The 25,705-nt window shown below is 39.3% G+C and overlaps 1 protein-coding gene across 4 annotated transcripts in view; it reads right to left on the bottom strand.

Moving 5' to 3' along the window:
* LOC104602862 (exportin-4 protein) overlaps positions 1-25,705 on the bottom strand; it is a 155,082-nt gene that overhangs the window by 38,814 nt on the left and 90,563 nt on the right. For all 4 annotated transcript variants that reach the window (XM_088894963.1, XM_088894964.1, XM_010266721.1 and 1 more), the window contains 2 exons: positions 15,118-15,193; positions 1,833-2,060 (listed from right to left, as the gene is read on the bottom strand). In XM_088894963.1, the coding sequence (XP_088751089.1) occupies positions 1,833-2,060; positions 15,118-15,193 (304 nt within the window). The remainder of the gene's footprint in view (positions 1-1,832; positions 2,061-15,117; positions 15,194-25,705) is intronic.

The following is a 25,705-nucleotide window of genomic DNA, read 5'->3' as shown; positions in this document are numbered from 1 at the left end:
AATCTTCCAAAGCCATGAGTAAATCATAAATCTGCATGAGAACCTTGTTCCATCCCGTGTTCCTTATTCCCTCTGGTAAACAGATTACTTGTTTCTTCCCCTGTCCAAAGAACTCCCAAAGGGCAATCAATCCTCCATTAGCATTACTCTTTCTTTCTTGCAACATATCTCCTACCATCAACCTCTATTGATGCTTTGCACTCCTCTTCCATTCCAGTACCAATCAATCCATCTAAGACTCCTTTAAACCAACCTTCCATTAACAGCACCAAAACCTTCTTAGGCTAAGTTTGGGAGTGCTTATTTGAAAAATAAGTGCTTATTCTAACAAGTGCTCATGATCATTTGGTGAAAAAGCACTTATTTCAAATAGGGGTAGTATAGGTATTTTCAAAATAATGTGGTGGGCCAAGACAGGCCAGAAAGGAAATAAGCGCTTCTTGAATAAGCACTTAAATAAGCCCGAATTTTGGGCTTCTTGAATATGTGCTTATTCTCAGAATAAGAACTCATTTTGGGCTTATTTCCCAAATGCCAATAAGTGCTTATTGGTCCCAGACCAAAACAAGTGCTTATTCGAATAATCACTTATTTTTAAGCACTCCCAAACTTGGTCTTAAGCTCTCTGATTTTCAAGCTAACTTTCCCTTTGGTTTTGTTAAAGAATAACACTTGTGTCCTTGGTGATATACATGCATGTAATATATAAAAAGATTGCAGGCTGGACTAGAAATGATCAACTCTAGCTAGAACCCAAGAGATCAATAGGAAGAGAATGACTCCCACTAGGTTTCAAGGGAAGTCTGTCTATCCTTACACTGCCTTTTAAATTGAGAAGAAAATGGAAGAAAACAATAGAAAATATAAAAGAAGGTGACTTAATTTGCTTGAAAACAGAAAACAAAACAGAACAGAGGGTGAGATAAAATAGGAACATAAATTCTTTTCTATTTAGTCCTGTTTTACTTTCTTTATCTTATTTTCTTTTGTCCTGTTTTCTTCAGAGAGAAACATTGTTAAGGATACATTTACATCTTGTGTCTAAACTAGGAGTGATCATTTCAGCCTGGCCCAGACCGGCCCACATATATTTAATATATGTATATGTATGTATGTTATTTTATGTTATATTATATATTTTATATATAAACATTATAATATGACACTTATAATATAGATTATATATAAAATTTTATATTATATAATGCATAATATAAATTTATATGCATATTATATGCCATTTAATACAAAATATTATATATATGTAATATTTTAGATATATAAAAGATATGGGCCCACAATCAGGCCCGAGCTTATGTTTCAGGCCGGAACCTTGGCTATAGCCCTTATTATAAGTGCAAAGCCAGGCAGAGTCCATGACCACCCCCTAGTCTAACCCACCCCCACCCCCCAACCACATGGATGCATGCCTCAGCATGTTCTGATGTTCCCAAGAAATTGCTAATGAGAACATTTGGTCCAGGAACTCCAGCCCTTTCTAATGCAAAAAAGAAAAAAATAAGTATAAACTACAAAGGAAATGAAATAAAAATAAATATCCAAAATACATCACAAGGCAAAAAGGCAGGTTCATAAAATATCCTACATATTCATGGAAACAATGCCAAAGGTAATATGATATACATGTAATTATAAACTCATTGAGCATACCTTCCTATAAACTATTCTAAAAGAATGTGGAGAGAGAGAGAGAGAGAGAGAGAGAGAGAGAGAGAGAGAGAGAGAGAGAGAGAGCAATTAGAAGAAATGTCTTTGTCAACAGTAAAGTAAAAATTGACAAGCAACAAGACAAAATATTCCTGAAGGCATACCTGCAGATCATTCTCTCCAGGATATGAAACTAGTGTTATTATGGATATACGAACAATAATATCAAGCACAAGTTTTCCTTGATTTTGATCTCCACAGAAACTAAGTAAAGCAATTCTAGTGAGTTGCGGCTCATGCTGAAGATCATGCTTATTGGAGCTAAACTGCTTTCCACTTTCAAGTGGCATTAAATATGTAGCAGACCATCTTGCAAGAAACCATATAATTGCCTGTAAAGGTCAAGAGTTCAAGTAAGAGAAGATAAATGGTTCTTTTAGGCTAAGAACTATGAAGATATAGATATAGTTTAACTAGACCAAACCATTAAAGACAGGAAAGGAACAGAAAGAGCGCTTTGGCTCAAGTGAAAGAGAAGATAACTATAAGAAATAAAACAAGGCAACAAAAAGCCTCACAAAATCAAATCCCAATCAAACAAGAACAACCACAGACAAAAACCTAGGAGAAAACATAATACATCTATCTCCAAATGACCCACCTAGCTAGAAACCCTGGTCACCAAAATAACAAGCACTGCCAATTCACGATTTCTGCTAATGCAGGAGGTAAAGTTGAGGAGTAACGTAAGTTACTATTTACTATAATTCCATTAATTAACTCATGCTATTGTTTATAGTAAAATCAAGATATGCTATTTTAGTAATTTATGGTTTCTTTAGATTAAACTAGTGGTTTTCACTTGTCATAAGGATTTTGTGCAAGATTAGAAGTCCATGGGTGTTAAGTAATCCTTTTCTTGCTCATTAAGTATTTGAGATTGTTAAGGAAGCCTTGCCTACCCAGATAGAATATGAATTTGGTTTGAAGTTCTCTCTCTTCATGTGTGCTGGGATCATCCTTGTACTTCTCTTTGATGTACCTCATAGCTAATAGAGTTATTTCAGGTTGCTTGGCTTGTTAAAGATTGCACCATCAATCAGTTTATTTTATTCCCCTGCTTAAACTACTTCAAAACTTGCACTTTTCTTCATTCTAAACCCATTGATTCTTCGCTGAATATACTACAACCATAGTAAATTAACCCTCAAGAATTCACACCATTTTCCTTGTTTCTCTTTCTTTTCCCACCATTTTCCTTTATAATCTACAAATTTAATAATTTCTTCTTCCCCCCTTCTTCCTCTACCCTTTGAATTGCTGGCCATCCCTTTCTCCACTTTTCTTGCCCTCAACAAACCAACCTTCTCTTTTTCACACTTTCTGATTTCTATTTCCCCTATATTCCAACACATGTAAATGGGTGGGTTAAGGTGGATTACAAGTGGGTGGCTTGGGTGGGTCAAGTGGGTTGGGTCAAAAATTGCCACCCCTACCAACAAGGTCTCTATGCAAAGTCAAGGTTCTTGAAGCCTTGACCTTGTCAATCATCTTAGTAATTGAAAACATCCCTCCACAACAACAATTCATAGCTATATTCTCCATAAATTGAAGACGTTTGCCCTCCACTGCCACTCTAAGGGTGTGTATTAGACTCTACATCTTGAGCTCCATCATGCTTAGAATATTCTATAGCTTACTCTCCATATCAGTAACCAAAATGAATTGACCTCCCTCCAGTGTTTTAAAATGTTTTAAAAAGCATATGATCTCAAATTAAAACAAAAACATAATATATTAAACATATTCAATCACTCAACGGTTCAAATTTGTGAAACTTTCAATCTCTTTATTCCTTTGCAAGGAACATTACTTCAAATAACTAATCTGATGCGAAACATCTAGCAACCCTAATACTATGAGCCGCTTATGTACCAAGCCCCTTGAGGCAAGCACAAACAAGTCCAACCATACATAAAAGATTGGGGCTAGGTTAGGTGCATGCCTTAAAATGCGCCTCACCTGGCCTAGGTGCACCAAAACATATGGCAACACGCTTTGAAACATCAAACCAATCTAAGAAATAGGAAAGCATTGCACACCACCACACCCTGAACTTGCATACAACCCTTGTTAGTAGTCGGAGATGATAAAGTCTCATTGTGTGTGGAGCATCCTTAGTGAGGCAGAACATTCAATTGCTCTTGGCCCGCTTGGGATTTGACCATCGGTCCAGTCAAGTTCTACAAAACCCTCTCGATCTGGTTTGGGTTGAGACAATTCATCTACTCAGTTGGGTGCTTCCAATGTCTTACCCATTGAGATTCCAATCAAGTGGTTCAGAATACTATTTTGTCCCCTGTCTGATATCATTAGCTTTTTACCTACTTCTGTGGACACTGATTCAGCCCTTGGATTGGAGGGCAACAGCTTAAGTCAACCCAATATGTCTAGAGACCTTTTTATGGTCAACTTTGAAATGCTATATATTGGCATAAGTTGACCATTTGTCTATAGCATCAAGTAAGAAGCTGCCACATTAATACCACTTTACTAGGTCATAAGTCGACCATTTGTCTATAGCATCAACTTTGAAATGCAATAATATTGATACCTCCTGACAGAGAAAAAGCTTCCGCCAACAATGTCAACCTTACCATATACATGTTCCATTTTAGGATGCTTTCATTGAACATAGAATCTAAACCACCTTGTTGCCTAAGATTTATCTCTCCAAAGATTCTTGAAGTTTGTCAGGTCTGGATCAACCACTAGAAATTCCCCACATAGGTCCCCAGTTCTCCAAAAAACATATTCCTCCTAGAGGTATAGTAATTAAATAAACAAGGCATTCAAGGGCATAGTAATCTACCCAACTTCAGCTTCAGCCATTAAGGAGCTCACAACCTCCATAAAAACCTATTCACTAAACAATGATAAGTTTTTCAATTCAGCCACTGCAGTTGTTATCACATGGCCCCATACAGATTGGACACCATCTAGAAATAGTAATGACACCTAAACTCAACTCCATCCTAGTTGCATCAATGTTCACTGCTTTGCCATGGGTGTCTAGGATTTCCTGGACTTCTCAAAAGGTTTGACTCCTTTTTTTTTTTGATAAATGAGAGTAGTTCTATTAATTCAAAAAATAGCAGTACATTCAGCCTAGGAAGAGGCACGAAGTGTTACCTCCCCCTAGGACTGAGTCATAAACACTAAACAAACACAAGCCAGAAGCACAGTTACAAAGTGGCCCAAAACAGATCTCCCCTTGACACCCCTTGCTTGGCCAGAGAACCAGCCATTGCATTTGCTGATCTGCTGACCCACTGAAACCTGACTGACATATTCCTTGTCAGCCATTTAACTTTCTTTAACAGATCCCTGTAGCCCCAACAAGCTGTCTCTGGACTTGTCCACCAGCCCACTACTACCTTGGAATCCCCTTCTACTACCAAATTATTCAGTCCAAGTTGACTGGCTGTTTGTATACCTTGTACCACTGCTAGTATCTCTGCCCTTACAGAATCACCAACACCCACTGGTCCTGAAAATAAAGACAACATGTTGCTATCTTTGTCTCTCAGAATCCCTCCTATTCCGGATGGCCTTCGGTTACCTTGGCAGCTACCATCAACATTCAATTTTACCACTCCATCCGGTGGGGATTCCCATTCAGCTTGTGATTTGTTCTTTGTGGAGACTGTAGAAGCCACTGCTGTCCAGTTTCTCTTTAAGTCATCAAAGGAGTAGTCTGCCAAAAAGTGTGAAGATTTCAGCCACGAGACTGTCCTTGTCATTATGCATTCCTTGATTTCAGCAAGACTTTTTTCCTTTCTTGAAATATTCTAGCATTTCTCTCCTCCCATAAAGTCCACAAGGTAGCGGCTCTGATACATTTCCACATTAGCTTCCCTCTTTTTGTCAATCTCCCAAAGGCAGCTGGAATGAACAGCAGCTTTACGGTTTGGCTCCATTCTTTAGTCATCAATAATCTGGCATTTAGCAAGTTCCTAGTATAGGTCTAGTCATCCACTAGTTTTCACAATCACCACCAAGTTTTCTTCCCAATCTTCTCCCCTTATAATCAAAATAGATGGCCTGTTAGAATTGCCAACCATAGATATTCCTTCCTCAAAGCTTCTACATACCTTTTTCTCCATTCTTTTTTATTGTTAATGGTTGAACTTTATTTTTTTTTCTTTTTTTGATAAATAACTATCATTAAATTTCATTAGAAGCGAAGGATTACATCTGTTACAAGCATCCCAGTGTGAGGCACGAGGTGCAGCCTCACCTTTTAACAAAAATATATAGCAGATTTACAAATGGGCCCAGTACATCTGATCCCTAGTTACCCCTTGCTTAGCTAGAGAATCAGCCAGTTCATTGGCCTCCCTTCCCACCCACTGTATATTAAAATCATCTGTTGTGTGAGCCATTTGAATTTCTTCATTTCATTTCATTAGAACTATATATTCATTTCATTAAAAAAAGTTGTGTGAGATATATTGTCTTCATTTCATTACCATTGTAATAAGACAATGGTAATAAGACAATAAGACAATGGTAATAAAATCATCATTGTCTTATTACCTTTGTTTATAGTGCTGTTAGAATACTATTAGAACTTTTTTTTTCTGTTGTTTCTAGTGAAAGGGGTATTCCTGTCATTGTACCACTTATTGTTGTAGACCTAATTTTAAATATCATTTGGGGTGGCAGACTAAGCTAGCCGAACCCCTCTTTCTCTTCTATTCTCTCTTCCTCTTCCTCTTCTCCTCTTCTCTTCTCTTCTCTTCTCTTCATCTCTGGTTTTCTTTTGTTTACTAAACAAGTCTGAACCTTCTTGGTTTCAGACAACTTGGTATCAGAGCAGACCTAAACCTGGTTTGGATTCTCATGTAGGTGTTGTCCAGCCGACTACATGAGAGTAGTTCTAAGGCTGGAAGTTTCAGCTTGATTCGCCTGGTTCTTGGAGGTCATTGGAGATTGAAGAAGGTGCCCAAGGTTCAAACTACTTGGAGAGCTGTCCGGTGACCAGGAAGAATCGGAGAAAACAGGTTGGTTTCTGATTTAGAGCTTAAATCAGAGATTGAGAATGGCGCCCAGTAAGTTCTGGGTTGTTTTTCATATTTTTTGGACTGTTAAGTGTCTAAAATTTCTCTGGAATTAGTACAGCTGTTCGGCTGTTCTCTTGAACTGCTTTAGCCCAGAAATTTCTGGGTTATTTTCATACTTTTTGGACTGTCAAGTGGCTGAAATTTCTCAATCATTACAGCTGTTTGGCTATTCTCTTGGACTGTTTTTGGGCTTCTTTACGGACCGTTCTTCTAGGCTGTATTATTTTTGACAGTGTTGGTCTCCTCTACTGCCCACCTTGGGTTCGTAAAAAGGCCTCTGAAGTTTTTTACTTACTTTGGGTGCTGTTTGGACAGTACTTGGAATTTCTGTTTAGGAAAAGGAGTTTGGACAGTGCTGTTCTCTCCATTCAGTGATTATTCTTTGTCCATTTCAGCATGGAAATGGCCGGAAATGAGAACAAACCAAATGGAGAAGGACTTGTAGGAGCTGGAAACTCTACTGATAACAGTTCATTTCAGATTACTACAGTCAAGTTTGATGAAACAAACTATTTGGAATGGGCCCAATCAGCCGCGATAGCCATTGGAAGGAGGGGAAAGCTGGGGTATGTGATGCGAGACACAAATAAACCAGCACAGGAGGACCCTTCCCTTGCTAAATGGGTTCAAGAAAGTTATTTGGTTATGACTTGGCTATGCAACTTCATGCAGCCTCATATCAGTAGAAACTATCTTTGGGCAAAGACAACTAAGGAGATTTGGGACAATATGAAAGAAACCTATTCTCAGCCCTTAATGTTGCTAGAGCCTATGAACTGAAAATTGAGGTGAATAATCTTAAACAAGGGGAGAAACTTGTGTCGGTCTATTTCTCCACCTTGAAATCATTGTGGTATGAGGTTGATCATCTTAAGACGATTAAGTAAGAGAGCCAAAAGGATGCTGCCACATACAGGAAATTGTTTGAATTCCTGGCTGGGCTAAACTCTGACTATGACATTGTAAGACAGCAACTTCTCACTAGAGATAGTGTCTCTTTATCTCAAGCCTAATCTCTGGTACTTAGTGAGGAAAGTAGAAGGAAAGTTATGTTACAACTCCCATCTATAGAATCAGCTTTAGCAGCTATAAAACCTAAGACTGGAGGTGATAAGGAGAGGGATGTAAAGAATGATGGAAAGAGGGATGTGTTTTGTGACTACTATAAGAAGCCAAAACATACTAAGGACACTTGTTGGAAACTTCATCCTCAACTAATTCCAGAAAGACTTAGGAACAAGAAGGGAAATGCTAATGCAGCTATAACCGTAGGAGCTTCATCCACAGCTGTAACCACAGGAGCTCCATCCACTCCCAACACTAGCTCCATGTTCAAGTGCCTATTTTCCCATCTTCTCTGGACAATCTGATTCTACTCCCATCTCTGCATTTGCTCAATCAGGTACAAGGGCCACTGCCTATCATGCCTCTACCCAGGTAACACTAGCGATTTTTGGATTATTAATTCAGGTGCATATAATCATATGACCAGTTTTTCTTCATTATTTCACACCTATTGCTTGTCCTCTAGTAGAGACAAAGTGTCTATTGTCGATGGCTCTCTTGTCCCTATTTTAGGCAAGGGAGACATCAATGTCTCTGATGCCATTTCCTTATCCTCAGTTCTGCATGTTCCTAAACTAAGTACTAATCTACTTTCTATCAGTAATATCACTAGACACCAGAACTGTTCAGTGACCTTTTTCCTTGATCATTGTGTTTTCTAGGATCTGGCCACAAGGAAGGTGATTGGGACTGGCCGTGAGACGAATGGAATCTACTTGCTTGAACATTCACCTGGGAAGAGGAAAGAAGATGGGAAGTCTTTTGTGTCACAACCTGTGAGTCAGATTATGCTTTGGCATAATCGATTGGGTCATCTTTCTTTTGGGTCTTTAAGGAGTCATTTTCCTAATTTATTTGAGTCAATCCAAGTGTCCAATTTGAAGTGTGAAAGTTGTGAGTTGGCAAAGCATTGTAGATCAACTTATTCACAAAGTAATAAAAGAAGTTTTGTTCTTTTTGAAATTGTGCATACTGATACTTGGGGACCTTATCATATTCCTGCTATGGGTGGGTACAAATACTTTCTATTGTTTGTTGATGACCACTCTCGGTTTTCATGGGTTTACCTCATGTGCTCTCAAGATGAGGTTCCCACTTTGACCCGCACGTTTCATCAAATGATCGTGACTTATTTTGGGGTTAAAATAAAAAATCTCAAATCTGATAATGCCAAAGGATATTTTGCAAAACCCCTATCTTCTTATCTCCTTGAACATGGAGTGGTTCATCAAAGCACTTGTCCTCATACACCTCAACAGAATGGTGTAGCTGAGAGGGAAAATAGGCACATCCTTGAAGTTGCAAGAAGCATCATGTTGAATGCTAATGTTCCTATTCATTCCTGGGGGGATCCTATTCTTACTATTGTTTATCTCATTAACAGGATTCCTTCACAAGTCTTGGACATGAAAACTCCTTTTAACTTATTGTATCCTGATAAGGAGCAGTTCTCTGTTCTTCCCCAAACCTTTGGTTGCACTTGTTTTGTCCAAATCCTTGGGCCTGCCCATTCAAAATTTGATCCTAAGGCTACCAAATGTATTTTCTTAGGGTATGCACAAAATCAAAATGGGTATTGTTGCTATGACCCTGTCTCGAAAACCAGATTTGTATCTATGGATGTCACCTTCTTTGAAGATGTCCCCTATTCCCCCCTAGGGTTTCCCCTCAGGGGGAGAGTGGTGAGCAGGGTGTGTTTGCTCAAGATGTTCCTTTGCCTATTCCTACAAGTGGAGGGGAGTGTATTGAAGGGAGTTGTCAAAAGTGTAAAGAATTGAGGGTGTTTCACAGAAGATGGTGGTGGCAAGTTGGTTCTAGTAATGATTAGTCCAAGCCAATTCCTATCTCTTCTACGACACCAGATTCAGGTATTGCCTCCTCCTTACCCCCTCCTACTACTGATTGAAGGGATGAGATATCCATCGTATGGACGCCCAAATCTTGCGGAATAAGGTGGGCGAATTTCAAAAAAATTTCTCTCCCTTTCAACTAGGAATCGAATTCCCTATTTAGAAAATCATATTTTCAAGGACCAATCTTGAACCATGAACTGAACCATATCTGAATCAAAAGAAGTAGGAGAGAGGTATACCTAATACAGAGAAATATTATCTCTCAATGGAGGTGTTCACGCCCAAGGAAGGATCCAAAGACTCCTCCCACTGAAGATGGCGCAGTGCAGGATGGAGCAGAATCAGCAGCGTTCTCCAAGAACCTGATCATTCGTAAGAATAGCTGGATGGCACGTGAGCACTGCTTCCAATCAGTCCTTTCACAAAGGGCTGATATCAAGATCGAATCTTGATCTCTCCCACAAAGTTGGAGATCGAATTGGAGGTCTGGCGGCGACAGGAAGGAGGCGGCAAGAAAGAGTTTTGCAGAGATTGTAGAAATCTTTCTTCTGTGATTTCAGCAAGGAAGACTAGAGACCTTTTCTCTCTAGTTTTTGTGTGTTGTGTCTAAAGGTTGCCGCCGCCTCCTCCTTTTATAGGCTTAAAGGGATCAGCTCCTAATCCCATTAGGAGCTACTGATCCAAATCATATTTGGATTAGAAATCCCTTTAAGTGATAAGGGAGAACCCTTATCTTATCTGTAGATTAGATCAGCCCTCTCCTAATCCTATTAGGAGGCTCCTAGATCTAAATCTTATTTAGATCTTGGACTCTCTGAGTGGATAGGGTCAAGGCCCAATCCTATCAACTGATTTAATCCCAGATCCGACCCTCATTTAAACTGATCAAATCAGCTCAGTTCGAAATGGGCTTCAGGCCCATTAAGGTTGTGTGCTCACTTAGCCTTCCAAACTGCTGCCCAGTTGGACTTCCTTGTATGGCATGGGACCCAAACATTGATCTACACATCAGCCACATGGGTTCAGCCCAGCCTTTGTTACAAGGCCTGGCCGAATACACTGCTATGGACAGTGCACCCCCTGAAACCCATCAAATGGGCTCTATGGGGCCATCACTTACCCTAAGTGGTCCCTGGGCCAAGCCACCTTGTAACACCCAGGGACTGTGGGCAGATGCAAGATTAGCCCATCAGGTATTGCCCTCAATGGTCTTACACTCAACCTCTCAGCCCATAATGATCAAACACTGCTCGACAAGAGGGGACCTCTCCCTCGGCTGCAAGGAACAGTGTTGCACTCTCTGCTTATATGGATCCCGGGAATTAAAACCTTTTGCAAACATTTTAGAAACCATAATATATATACTTTTATATCTCACATAAAATATACTTTGCAAAAAAAATCTCAACGATTGAAATTGGCTGCCGGCAGTCTTGGTTTCCATCAATGAGAGTGCATCCCCGATCATTACCTTTGTCCGACAAAGGGGCTGATCCTGTCACTATGATCACCCACTCAGATGAATTCTCAGACTGTCCCAACATACCCAGGTTTTGACCCCCGCTAAGGATCTCACTGATTGGTACATCAAAGACAGCCCAATCCGACACCTAATGCAGTATCATAATCGAGTCTAGGGGTCGGGTGTAACTTTCCAGTTTTGCCCATTAATCTCCAAGGTCCAAGGCAATACTGGAAATCTGGTCCAGTTCAAAGATTCAATTAATCCTACACTGTATGTGCCTAGGGTCTCACCTTGGCAACTGAGACAGGCCACCCCAACTGACTTGGTGGCACAACAGTGTCAGCCTTATCAGGATGGGTCTCCCCAGGCCGACCCACTGGCTGTGAACATTCTAAACTAACACGAGTCTCATTAAGTGTCCAGTTTAAGGGTATTACACAGAAACATACCAAGGGAACATGAATCAAATATGTACTTTTATTCATTTACAATAAACTCATAATGTACATCATTTTGATTGAAGCTAAGGGCATACAAAACTGTCCAACACTGATGACATATCCACTCCTATTACTGATGACATACCCTCTTCCACTACTGTGCCTTAACCATCCTCAGATGACCTTACCCTTCTGATTGTAGTACGTAAGGGGAAACATTGGAAGAGACAGGAAATTTGGGAAAGATTCTAACTTGCTTTGGAAAGATTTGGCTTTGTCCAATCCAAATCTAACCACACTCTGTTCTTTAAGAAGAAAGAATCTACTTTGACTCTTCTAGCTGTGTATGTGGATGACATTATGGTGGCAGGAAGTGATTTGATGAGATTAACTCTCTTAAGCAACTGCTTAATCAAGAATTTGAAGTAAAGGACCTGGGTGAGTTGAGGTATTTCCTTGGGATTGAAGTGGCAAGGTCCAAGCATGGCATTTTTGTTTCTTAGAGGAAGTATGTTCTTGATCTCTTGGAAGAGACAGGAAATTTGGGAGCTAAGCCTACTGATACTCCCATTGAGCAAAACCATAAGATTAATGCAGAGGATGGTGAGCCTCTAGAAGATAAAGGTATGTATCAACGGCTAGTAAGAAGACTTCTCTACCTATGTCTGACTCGCCCCGACATTTCTTATGCTTTCAGTGTTGTTAGTCAGTACGTGCACTCTCCCAAGACCTCACACCACCTTGTTGTTGAGAGAATTCTAGCCTACTTGAAGAGGTGTCCAAGCTGAGGTATACTTTTTAAAAATAAGGGCTATATGAAGATTGGAGTATACACTGATGTAGATTGGGCAGGTTGTATTGATGATAGGAGATCTACTTCAGGGTATTGTGCCTTTGTTGGAGGAAATTTAGTTTCATGGAGGAGCAAAAAACAAAATGTTGTTGCTCGATCCAGTGCTGAAGCTGAATACAGGTTTATGGCTAATGGTATTGCTGAAATATTATTGCTGAAGTCTCTCCTTACAAAACTAGGAATTGAGTTTGAAAGACCCTTGATGCGGTATTGTGAAAATCAGGCGGCCATTAACATTGCTCACAACCCAATACAGCATGATAGAACCAAACACATTGAAGTTGATAGACATTTCATCCGAGAGAAAGTTGCCTCTCAAGAAAGTATGCCTTCCTTATGTTGCCACTAATATGCAGCTTGCTGATGTCTTCGCCAAGGCAGTCAACAAAATCAACCTTGAGTCAAATTTAAGCAAGTTGGGAATGATCAATATATTTTCCCAACTTTAGGGGGAGTGTAGAGAAAATGGTTAACAAGCTTGTGGTCCCCACTTGTTCATATGTTTTTTCCTTTGTTTATAGTGCTGTTAGAATACTATTAGAACTTTTTTCTGTTGTTTCTAGTGACAGGGGCATTCCTGTCATTGTACCACTTATTGTTGTAGACCTAATTTTAAATATCATTTGGGGCGGTAGACTAAGCTAGTCGAACCCCTCTTTCTCTTCTATTCTCTCTTCCTCTTCTTCTCTTCTCTTCTCTTCTCTTCATCTCTGGTTTTCTTTTGTTTACTAAACAAGTCTGAACCTTCTTGGTTTCAGACAACCATCTGAATGCCTTGTAGGGCTGCATATAGTTATGCCTTGAACGGTTGAACTTTATTGATTAATGAAAAAGAATGCTATATACAGAGAATCTGCTGGACAGAAATAATCTATCCAAAACCCAATGTACAACACAATGGAATATTCCCCTAATATAATTGCACCCTATTCACACCTAATTTTGCCATTGAGTTGGCCAAGTTGTTCGCTGTTCTTCGTACCCATCCCTCAACCAACCTACTACCACTTTGGAATCTCCTTCCACCAACAGATTTCTGAAATTGAGTGTTTCTTTCAGCCTCAAACCCAGTAATACAGCCAGCACCTCTGCTCTGGTGAAATTTCCACTTCTTGTAGGCTCCGAATAGATTGCAACCTTCCCATTTCTGTTCCTAAAGAACCCATCAAAACCAGAATTGCCCGGGTTTCCAATGCAACATTCATCAAGTTTATCATGACATGGCTATTGATGGCAGTTGCCATTCCAGTGTATATGCTGACCAGTAGTAGAAGAATTAGCAACCTGCTGCCATTTTCTCAGGATATCATCCATGGAGAAAGGTCTAAACACATCCACAGTCTTTATCCAATGCACCACCTTAACGAATCTGCTGGTCTAAACACATCCTCACAAATTTCTTTTGCTTCACAAAATCCATTCCTTGAACTTTTATCAATTTCTGCTGTATTATATTATGCATCCCCCATTGTACCACAAAAACACCAACTCATCAATGAAACCCTTGAGCCAAGTAACTCCACTTGGTAGCAGTATTTTCTCCTTCCTGTCTCTCCCAATCTTTCAAGGATAGTTTCCCTTGTCCAGCTGCTTCCTCAATGCAGGGTGCTTTATGATGCCCTTTATTTTGCTAAGGCCCTTGGAATATTCAAATTAAAAGTGGAAAGTGATTCGAAGGTGTTGATTGACGTCCTTCAGGGGAGAGCTAACGCTCCTTGGGGTATTCAGTAGCAGATGCTTTGGCAAATTATGCCTGTGAATCTCTTGTTGATCGCTATTTTGATAGCAGGGATGCTCTTCCACGTTCAGTCCATATCTGTCTTGTTGATGATCTTCTGTTTATTCCTAGGCTTAGAATTGGCTAATTAGTTTCCTGTAATTTTGGGAATGAGTGAATATTTTGCAAAATTGATGTATTCGGGTTTGGGGCAAGGCAGGCTATGTCCTCCCCTGTATCTCATTCTTATAATGATTTTTCTTAATAAAATTTTAAGGTGGCCGCACCTCCACCTGGAGTAAAGTTTGGGGATTGAAAAAAATAAAAAACTCGTCCATATTGTTACTATAATAGTTTGCAATTTGTGTGAAACTTCAGCTCTGGAGAAGGATTATAATACCTATAACAAGTACCAGAATTTTACATGACCTTATGGAGATTCAGGGATATTGCACCAAATACTGGAACTATAATGTTTTTCATTTTAATTTTATATAATTGGCAATTAAAATGTAATCAAGCCAATCGGAATAATCTTTTAAGACTCCTAAAATGACTAAGAAAATATCATATCCAAACCTTTTTCTAGAATATGATAAAATGAAAACATAAAGCTCAGATAATGAATGAATAAATCCTAAACTTTATAATCCCATTCAGGCATGGGATTATAACTTAACAAAAAATAGAATTCCCCTAATACCCCTACTAACTTGATAAGAAAACAGAAACAAATAAATATGGCCCAACTGGCCCAACTACCATAACTGTCATGAAGTAACATAAAGAAATAAACAGAAAAATAAAGTGTGGGTCCACACAAACTAACAGCCTTTCAACTATCTCTACAACATTCTAGCAGGGATAACATTCAAGGGTTTTCAAAGCCCAGTTGCAAAGGCCAAGATTAATATGATGTTACCAGATTACCTCCATAAGTCGAGGACTGAAAAATGCTGCTCTCATTTCTTGATCCAAACTTTGTTCAGCAAACTTGATGATTGACCTGCATCAATAAAAAGCAGTTGCTAAGCAAGCAATGAACTGTGACAAGGCAAGCTTTGGCAAGCAACGAAAAATGCTAATCTCATGTTCTTGTATTAAATACTAAGTGGCAAGGCAACATGATCAAGTATTTCCTTTTGATAAGCAAACAATGAACTGTGAAACCAGAAAAAACTTTGGTATAATCAGATATTTTCAGTCTAAGACAGCTAATAGGTGTACACAAGGCTAAAGTTCTTAGATCTGGACTGTATAGCGCATTCAGAAGGATTAGCAGATATGCAAAATCTCTAGCAGACAGTACAGCAGGAGTGGAAGGTGTGGGTTGTATTGAGGAAAATCAGTCTTGGGATAGTGCTACTTGATGCAGGTTTGATGAATTTCTTTATATTTGATCTTTCTGTTGAGTGGCTTCTTTGTAAGGAGAGAGAGGGGGCACTTTATGAGGTGTGTCAACTCAGTGGGACAAAACCTGCTGGTGAGGGGATTTGACCCTTATTCTCTTCCCAATGGAGGCAGCACCCATACCAACTTTATTTAGAATCATCTTGGGACTTGACTTTTCCTTTCTAGGTAAACTATGATTGTGTACACCTTTTCTAGGTAAGAAAATAACATACAATTGTCAAGAAAGTTGTGCAAGCAGTAAACCTCCTAAGCTGCATGCTCAGCCCATCAAAATATGCTAGCATGAAAGGCCAAGAGAAGATTCAATGTTTCATCATTCCAATGACTGGATTAGCCTTGCATCCATTTCTTTCATATATCCTTTATTCCTTGCTCTTTGTAGATCCCACCAAATAGCAGGAATCAGATTCTACAGCATCTGACATCATTCACTAAACAGCTTAAGAAAATCATTTCTGTACTTTTCCTGAGCCTGAAGATTTGAGATGGAGAAGATGCAAAACTGATTTTGGAAGGTCATCATAAAGCACATAAAATTTTCCAAACTTCCATTTTGAGTTAGGATGCTCAATAGATAAAAGTGTTTCTTAAAGAGACTATAAAATCTGCATTCAGATTCATATACTGAAGTCCAAGACTTTACAAAACTGGTCCATAAAAGAGGCTATAGTTAGTCATGTGCCAACTCTGGAAGGGTCATCATCCAGTCCAATGGTAGGAATCTGATATCAGCACAGAAATGTATCTGATTTTAAGTCTTTCTTTCAAAGATGTGTCTGATAAAGAATAGAAGGCTTTCCACGAAGTTACTTTATCATTCACCATACGATAAAGAAGAGGAAAGGTCTCACATTAAAGATTGACCTCCACACCACTTGTCTTCCCAAAGGTGGACTTGGTATCCACAACCCATTCGAAAGTTTTGCACACCACACACTAGAAAAATAAGGCTCCAAATCAATCTTAAACATGCCCAAGGTTTCCATATTTGCTAGGTATTACCATTACATGCAAGACATGTAAGCCTTGAAGCATGCAAAAAGAGGAGTATATGTTTTTGGCATCAGCTACATGAATCTTTTGCTGACATACATACATATACATACATACATACATGCATAGGTGGCAGCAAACTCCATGATACAATCATTAATTGGCAGCAAAAGGAAATTCCAAATAGCTGGTGAGCGAACTCCATGCTACAAAACAAAGCCTGTGCTAGTTTACAAATTCCTCACAAAGAGGCGCGAGATGTCACCTCTAAACTATACCATAAAGCTTACAAATTATTCCAAAAAAACTGATTCCTATGTACCCATTGTTTGGCTAAAGATTCTGCCAACCCATTTGCCGATCTTCTTTCCCATTGAATTTGGCCTGACATATTTGATGTTAACCATCTGAACTTTCTCAAAGCCCCACTGTAGGACGATGCTGCCACTTCCGGCTCTTTTAACCACCCAACAATCAGTTTCGAGTCGCCTTCAATGATTAAGTGTTCCAATGCCATCTCCTTAGCAATCTCTGCTCCTTTTAGAATTGCTCGAACTTCTGCATTGACTAAATCTCCCACACCTATAGGACCAGAATATAAAGCTAAGATCTGGCCCTCAGCATTTCTGAACACTCCCCCAATTCCAAACAGCCCTGGATTACCTAGGCTGCTGCCATCGAAATTTAATTTAATAACCCCTTCTTCAGGAGGTTTCCACTCCACCATAGGCTTGATTCTAACAGCATAACTTCTGGCAATTTGCTCCCAAAAAAAATATATGCGACATTATCCACCCCAAAAAAATAAAAAGTAAAAACTGCTAGCTCTTTCTTATGTCAATTTAAAGACCTGAAAGTCTGAAACTTTCTCCCCACAAAGGTCCCTTGTCAGATGGAAATAATCTACTTTATAACTTTTGTCGACCATGAGTCTAAAATTTCTGATATTATCTTATAAACTCCACAGACCAGTCTAGCTAGTCACTCTGAAATCTTAAAATTCATCAGCCCCTTCCACCTGTGGTATAAGTGCAGTAAACATGGTCTTAGCCATCACAGAAATGACCTATGTCACATTTAGTTCCTCTATAACCTTAAGGCTTAAGCACCAATGAATTTCCAATATTTTCTGTACAAATAGTAGGGAACCATCTAACTGAGGCATTTTATTACTGCATAGACTGTCAAGAGGAAGGTGGTGGTAAAGTAACATGAGGACCTCTAACAGGGAGAATCATGGGATAGGAAGGCGGTGGTAGATGTGGGGAGAAAAGGAAAAATGAAGGAGAGAAATAGACATTCTTCGTGCATGTCTAGTAGGGAGAGTAGTAGCGAAAGAAATGCGCCAATGAGAGATTGAAAACTGAGCAAAGCTAGAGTGGGGAGCTGAGAAGTTAAATGGGGGTGAGAAAGATGAATGTGGAGCTGATGCTATTCATATTTCACAGCAGGGAATACACAGAATGGGTTCTGGAGTCAAAGAGAGTAAGGGAAAGAAGTATTGATCTGAGGTTAGGACGATGGTTCCCAGCGGTTGGTGAAATAAACAGAGGGAGAGCTTCGTATGCGGTATGGATCGTGGTAGTAGGAATCCCGTTGCATGTCTGGAGTGTTCCCACGTTTGAAGAAATTGCTTCATGCTGCAGCAAATTCATTAAGATTGACAACAAAAATCGCACATGGGAGAAGAAAGACATGGCAAGGATCTTGGTGGAAGTATTGGACAAATTTGAAATTCCAACGAACCTAGAACTGGAGTTTGCAGGCGAAGTATATGATTTGTGAATATTAATAGAAGGGTGTGATGGAACCTTCCATAGGGATGAATCTAGGGACATGAGGACAAAGGAGTTCAAGGATGATAGGAAAGAGCCCAAGGAAGGGAATGAAGAAAACAACTCAAGACTCAATTGGAGCTGGCAAAGGAAGGGATGAAGAAAAACAACTCAAGAGATCTCTCCCCCTCAGAAGGACAACTATAAAAAGGAACCGACTCTGCAAAGGTGACACCCATGGAAAAAAACCGGATGCCACTAATGGGATCAAAACAACAGTACCCTTTCCATGTGGAGGCATAACCAAGGAAGGTGCATTTCTGAGCCTTCGGGTCAAACTTGTGTCTTTCGAAACTGGGAATGTGGACATAACAAGTGCAACCAAAGACCCGTAGAGGAATAGAGAAAATCTCAACACTAAGAAAGAGGACTCCAAAAGGAGATTTTAACCCGAAGACTCGAGAAGGCATGCGATTAATAAGGTAGATGGCTGTTAAAACTACATCACCCCAAAACTTCACAGGAACATGGATAGCAAAAAGAATGCTCCTTGCAACTTCCACAGTGTGTCTGTTTTTCCCCTCTGCTACTCCATTTTGTTGTGGAGTGTAGGCACAAGAGCTCTGATGAACAACCCCAAACTTCTCAAGATAGGAGGTAAGGTCCTCAAAATATTCCTTAGCATTGTCTTATCGGAATATTTTGATGCGGGTATTAAACTGAGTATGTGTTCGTGGAACTATTGCACAAGTTTAGGCACTTCAGCACGAGAGCCCATAAGGTAAATCCAAGTATATCATGAAAATTCATCAATAAACAGATTTGAGAGCTTTAAAAATAAAAAAAAAAAAGATGTGAGAGCTTTTATTAAAAGGAATAGTCGATCCTTTATTAATTAAAGGATAAGTGTTCTTACAATGACTTGACAGCTCACAAGAACTACAATGAAGACTAGATACTAATTCCTTTAAATAACTCTAGAAACAACTGACTCAATGAAGGAAGAGACAAATGACCCAAATGACTATGACATAACATAATACAACTAGTGGACTTTAAAAAAAATGCAATTCTATTAGGTTGTACTTGGCTTTGCTCAAGCATGTCAAACAGATAGATCCCTTTCGCCTCATGGCCACTCCCAATCACCTTTAGAGATTCCATGTCCTGAAAAACACAATATGAAGGAAAGGTCACACTGCAATTAAGAGATCTAGTCAAATTACAAGCTGAAAGCAAATTTGTATTAAGTTTAGGTACACGAAGAACAGATGATAAGGTCAAGGCATTAGAGGTCTTAATGTCTCCCTTTCCCGTGATAGGGGCAAGAAAACCATCAGCAAGGGATATCGTTGAAAAGAGGGAGAAATCCATCGTATGGACACCAAGAAAAAAGCGGAATAGGTGGGCGAATTTCAAAAATTTTTCTCCCTTCAATCAACTGGGAATCGTATTCCCTTATTTTAGAATCAATTATTCAAGGACCTACTCGAACCAAACCAAACCAGATCTGAACCCAAGAACAAGGGAAAGGTTATACCTGATACAGAGAATCAAGATCTCCCAACGTCGGTGTTCACGCCCAAAGAAGTATCCAAGATCTGCTCCCGCTGAAGATGACACAGCGATGGTGGGGCAGAACCAACAGTGTACGTCCTACGTACTGAACACTTCGCAAGAATCCGTTGGAGGCTTAGAGCACCGAACCAAATCAGCCTTTCAGCAAAGACTGATCTCAAGAACTAGCTTCTTGACTTCCCTTTAGAGAAGTTCGAACCAAGTAGTAAGGTGGCGGCGGCTGGAGGAGTTCCTAAGGTTGAAAGTGGCGTGGATGCAGATTTCAGCTTAGGAAGATGAGATCCTATCTTAGATTGCAGAAAGTGTAATTGCAAAACCCTAGGTCGAATTCTATGTAATTCAAGATTAGGGTTTCCTCTTTTCTTAGTGATTAAGAAACCTCCTAATCCCATTAGGAGTTATCCCAATCCAAATCAGTATTTGGATAGGGGATAATCTTAATCCTATCTGCAGATTAGGTCAGCCCATTCCTGATTTTATTAGGAGGTTACCAGATTCAAATCACATTTGTATTTGGTGTCCAAGAGTGGATAGGGTTAGAACCCTAATTCTTTAGCTAACCCTAATCCTAGATACGCCCCCTTAAGTGGGTGATCATATCAGCCCAAGTCGAAATGGGCTTTAGGCCCAATAAGTAATCAATGCTCAATAAGTTTCCAAGCTGTTGCCCAGTTGGGCTTCTTTGTATGGCATGGGACCCAAGCATTGATCTACACATCAGCCACATGGGTTCAGCCCAGCCTTTGTTACAAGGCCTGGCCGAATACACTGTTATGGACAGTGCACCCCCTAAAACCCATCAAATGGGCTCTATGGGCCCAACATTTACCCTAAGTGGTCCGTGGGCCAAGCCACCTTTTAACACCCAGGGACTGTGGGCAGATGCAAGATTAGCCCATCAGGTATTATCCTCAATGGTCTTACACTTAACCTCTCAGCCCATAATGATCAAACACTGCCCGACAAGAGAGGACCTCTCCCTCGGTTGCAAGGAACAGTGTTGCACTCTCTACTCACATGGATCCCGGGAATTAAAACCATTTGCAAACATTTTGAAACCGTATAAGTATATATATCATATATATAAAATTTGCAAAACAAAATTCCAACGATTGAAATCAACTGTCGGCAATTTGGTTTCCATCAGAGAGAGTGCATCCCCGATCATTACCTTTGTCCGACAAAGGGGTTGATCCCGTCACTATGATCACCCACTCAGACGAATTCTCAGACTGTCCAACCATACCAAGGTTTTGACCCCCGCTAAGGATCTCACTGATTGGCATATCAAAGACAGCCCAATCCGACACCTAGTGCAGTATCATAATCGAGTCTAGGGGTCAGGTGTAACTTTCTAGTTTTGCCCATCAATCTCCAAGGTCCAAGGCAATACTGGAAATCTGGTCCGGTTCAAGGATTCAAGTAATCCTACACTGCATGTGCCTTGGGTCTCACCCTGGCGACTGAGACAAGCCACCCCAACACTTGGCAGCACACCAGTGTCAGCCTTGGCAGGATAAATCTCCCCAGACTTATCCAACAGCTGTGAATGTTCTAAACTAACACGAGTCTCATTAAGTGTTCAGTTTAAGGGTCTTACACAGAAATATACCACACAACATGAATCAAACATGCACTTTATTCATTTACACTAAATGTCAAAAGTACATCAAAATTGATTGGAGCTAAGGGCATACAAAACTATCTAACAATCGTATCTCGGCCAAATGCACTAGAATCAATTATCCAAGGGGTTTTATGAGTACCTGAGACAGAAGCATGATCTGCAGTGACACGAATACTTGAGTGAGCATATGTAGAGGAAGGAACAGACTCTGATGGAGCTGTAGTAGTGGACTCCAAATAACTGATAATTCAGCCATACTTCTCATATTCAGCCCTGGCGGCTACAAGCTATTCTCCTAATGACTTCTCTCCACCCTATCCTTGTTCACCTTGTGAAGAGGTGGCTACATTTGCATTTCCACCTTTTCTAGTTTCAAACCTTTTTCCACCATTTTCTTTCTTGAGTCTGGCAGGAATGAGCTCTGGATGCAACATCCAACATGTGTCTTTAGTGTGTTTAGGCTTCTTGCAGTATTCACGGATAAAAATCTTTCTTCCCAGTGTTAACCTTCGGCTTCATCCCAGCATTGGCATATTAATCAGCATGGTTTCAAATGTCGCTACTGTCGCCCAACATATGTCGATGTCGAGGCTCACCGACATGAAAATGGATCGTAATATAAAAATTACATTATTTCGGTCGACATTTCCTATATTTCGGAATATAGGAAATGTCGACCAAATCGGTCCAAATAACCAAAAAAAATGCAGTTTTTCCTATTATGTCGACAGGATGTCGACTAATCTCGACAGGATGTCAACTAATTTCGACAAGATGTCGACTAATGTACATTAATAATTTCTATTTATTATTTCAAACAAAATATTTATAAAAAAGAATTAACAAAATATAAAAACAAAAGAATAAATAATTACTTTATAATGTAAAACATAAAATATTTTTCAAGTAATAAAATATTAACTAGTTAGTATTTTTTAAAATATTTATTAAAATCAGAAAATGTTTATTAAATTTTATAATAAATCATATTCTACATTTAATATAAAAAATCAGAATAAATTTAATAAATTTTATACTAAATCATAATTTATTATAAATTTAGTACTAAAAATCATAATAAATTCATTAAGTTTTATAAGAAATCAGAATTTATCATAATCTTAATACTACAAAAAGGAGAATCAGTTTACTAAATTTATAATAAAACATAATGTATTATAACTTTAATATTTAAAAAATCAGAATAAATGTATTTCTATTTACTAGTGTGAAATAAACACATTAGAATTTATAATAAATCGGAATTAAAAATAAGAAAAGAAAATATCATATAACCTTGTAAAAACATCAAAATGCATAATAAATCAGTAAATCATCATTTACTAATTTGCTATTGATCTTAGTTTCTTAGCTTTATATAATGGTTGGGAATAAGATAATAGTCTAGAAATATGTATTCATGCTTCTTTTATCATTTTACAAAATATCTTTGCATATTTCCACATATTTCATAATATTTCCATAATGTCTCTAATTTTTACAATATTTCCCCACGACATTTCCGACATATGTCCTATATTTTGGTAAGCGACATTTCCATCGACATCGACATTTTAAAACTTGGTAATCAACCTACAGCTCAACAGACTAAACTTGTCTTCTACTCTCCTCACTGCTCACCATAGCATATGCCTGACTAAGTCACCTCATCCTTTGCTAAAATATTCTACCTCACAATGAATTTGGTGAGGAACTCAAGACCCGATTTCTCTCCACTAACTTCCTATATGTTTCAGCATCCTTTGTGCAACCCCAAACAACAGTCTCCATCAAATCAATCTCTTGCCAAAGAGATTTCAGCATAGAGAAGTAGATGGCTAAGGGCTTCTCCCCCTACCTTAGATTATTCACATCATGCTTCAATTTGTATGCTCGAGCAACAATAAGCTTTTGGGAATAGGTCTCTGTGACACTATCCCACACTTCTTTTGCAATTTCCATCCACAGGTAATGATGACTAATGTGTGGTTGCATAGAATTCACTAACCAACCCACTACTGTATATCTTTCCTGCATCCACCTTTCATAGGTAGGATCATCCTCCTTCGGTTTCTTCTTGCTCCTAGTAATGTAACCCCATTTTCCTTTACTACACACATACATCTTAATAGATTGAGACCAAGCTAAATAATTGGTCCCATCTAACTTCACAATAGTCATAGCCACAAAAAGATTCACCACGAACCCCTCAAGTCCAAACTCAGAATTTGTGGAATATTTGGTCTCTCCTCCAGTTTGCTCCATTGAGTAAACAAATGCAAATGAAAATCAAATTAGGGTTCTACTAGGCTAGATTTACTGTTCTAAGCAAAGAACCCTTCAACCCCCCAAAATTAGGGTTTCATAGGACTCGACAAGATGGGGAGAAGGAGAGAAACTTCAACCGCCCCTTCCAAAGGTTCTAGAACTCAATCCAACCAAAATGTCCGTCAATATAAATCAAAAGGCTTATCTTTGATCCCCAAACGCCTGGTTGAAACTATCTCTACGACCTGTAACAAGATTTCTCTAGTTATCTAGGGTTTTTGGGAAAAAAATCTCCAAAAACCTGCCTTGGGCTTCAACTAGGGATAAAAGCCTCCACAAAACTCTCACAAAAAACCTCCTAACTGGGCTGCATAAGTAGCTGATTGATCAACCAATCAATTCTTCATACACACTATGTATGGGCAAAGAAAAGAGAAAAAGGTCGAAAGTGAGAACCTGCACTGATACCAAGTTGAAAATTACACCAGTAGTAATTTAGATAATGCAAAGACTTCTTGCTCCCTAACAGTCAATGAATCATTTAAAGTCTTCTTGCTCTCTCGCCTAAGCTCCTTTTCTTTCTCCTCTAACCTAGTCGTCACGCCATCCTTAGGATTAGAACACCGAAGCAACTCCTCATCTCTCGTTTAAGTTTCAATACCCTCTTTCTCATCAAGTTTATATTTTAGGCCTTTGCCCCTAGAACTTCTCTTCAATAAACTTTCTTAAACTTGTTTGTAGGCCTAACACGAATCAGACCATCCTTTAGTCTTGAGAAAACATTTTAAACATGAATAATTCGGAACTTACCCGGGTCCCTAGCCTTCTTCATCATCCCAAACCCATCTTCATCCCCTTCCTTGTTCACTAAACTTCTTCGCCCTAAGCAATGTTTTTGAACTGACGCTGTCGGACCATTCGGCCCGAGAACCATCTAGGCACCGGTTACGTTTTACCCCAAACCTAATCCCTGGCCAAAAACCGCTGAAATGATCAACGACCCATTGACCCAAGCAGTCAAACTATCAGCCCGTTCAACAGTTTTTTGCAGTTTTATTTTAATTACTTTTCTAGTTTTTTAGGTTTTTGTTAGAATGGTCGTCCATTCAAACTGGACGATCAAACCATCGACCTGGAAACCAGTGGCCAAAACAGTTCCAGTTCTGGATCAGTTTTTAAAACATTGGTCCTAAGTCCACTCCAAGTTTGTCGACTTTGACAACAAATCTTAACAGATTATCAGAAACGTTAGCACTACCACTCTCTTCTTTTTTACCCTCCTCCCCTAAATTGCATACCTCTGTATGCCAGACTTCACTCCCTTCAATAACCTCCCCTTCTCCCCTCCATATTGTTCATTTCCCCCTCTTACCTCTCCCCTCTATTCTTCCCTTAAACATGCTTTCTTTCCCTCTTTTCCTCTTTCAAATTTCCCCAAGCTCCAATTAGAAGAAACCACTCCATTCCACTACATAGAATCAAAAGCGATCCCAACTACAAAAGACCCAAATCTAATAGTCATACTTGGTTGGCTCATCAGCTTTATTCTGGTCCGCTTCGTCCTTCTGACCACCTTCACCCATTGCAAAAAGTTGGCAACGCAATCCCTAGTACATGGATGCCTCTCGGAACTAAACTGAGTTGCCTCTTTCTCATTGTTCCCGTCCTTTGTTCTCGAAACGCTCTTCTTCTATTTCTTTGCTTAAACTTAGCACCTTTCCCCTTTATTGCCATTAGGAAATTGAGCCCCATATAATTACTATTACACCTATTCTTCAAACTTGAAGAGTGGTTCCCACTCCCATAGCCAACAACTTTGCTCGTATGATTTGACCTAACAAAATCAACTAATAAGCTCCTATTT

Source organism: Nelumbo nucifera, chromosome 1 (genome assembly GCF_055504915.1).
Source record: "Nelumbo nucifera cultivar China Antique chromosome 1, China Antique-T2T, whole genome shotgun sequence".
Lineage (NCBI taxonomy): Eukaryota > Viridiplantae > Streptophyta > Magnoliopsida > Proteales > Nelumbonaceae > Nelumbo > Nelumbo nucifera.
The sequence above is the reverse complement of the archived record's forward strand: the minus strand, read 5'-3'. Positions and strand labels throughout refer to the sequence as shown.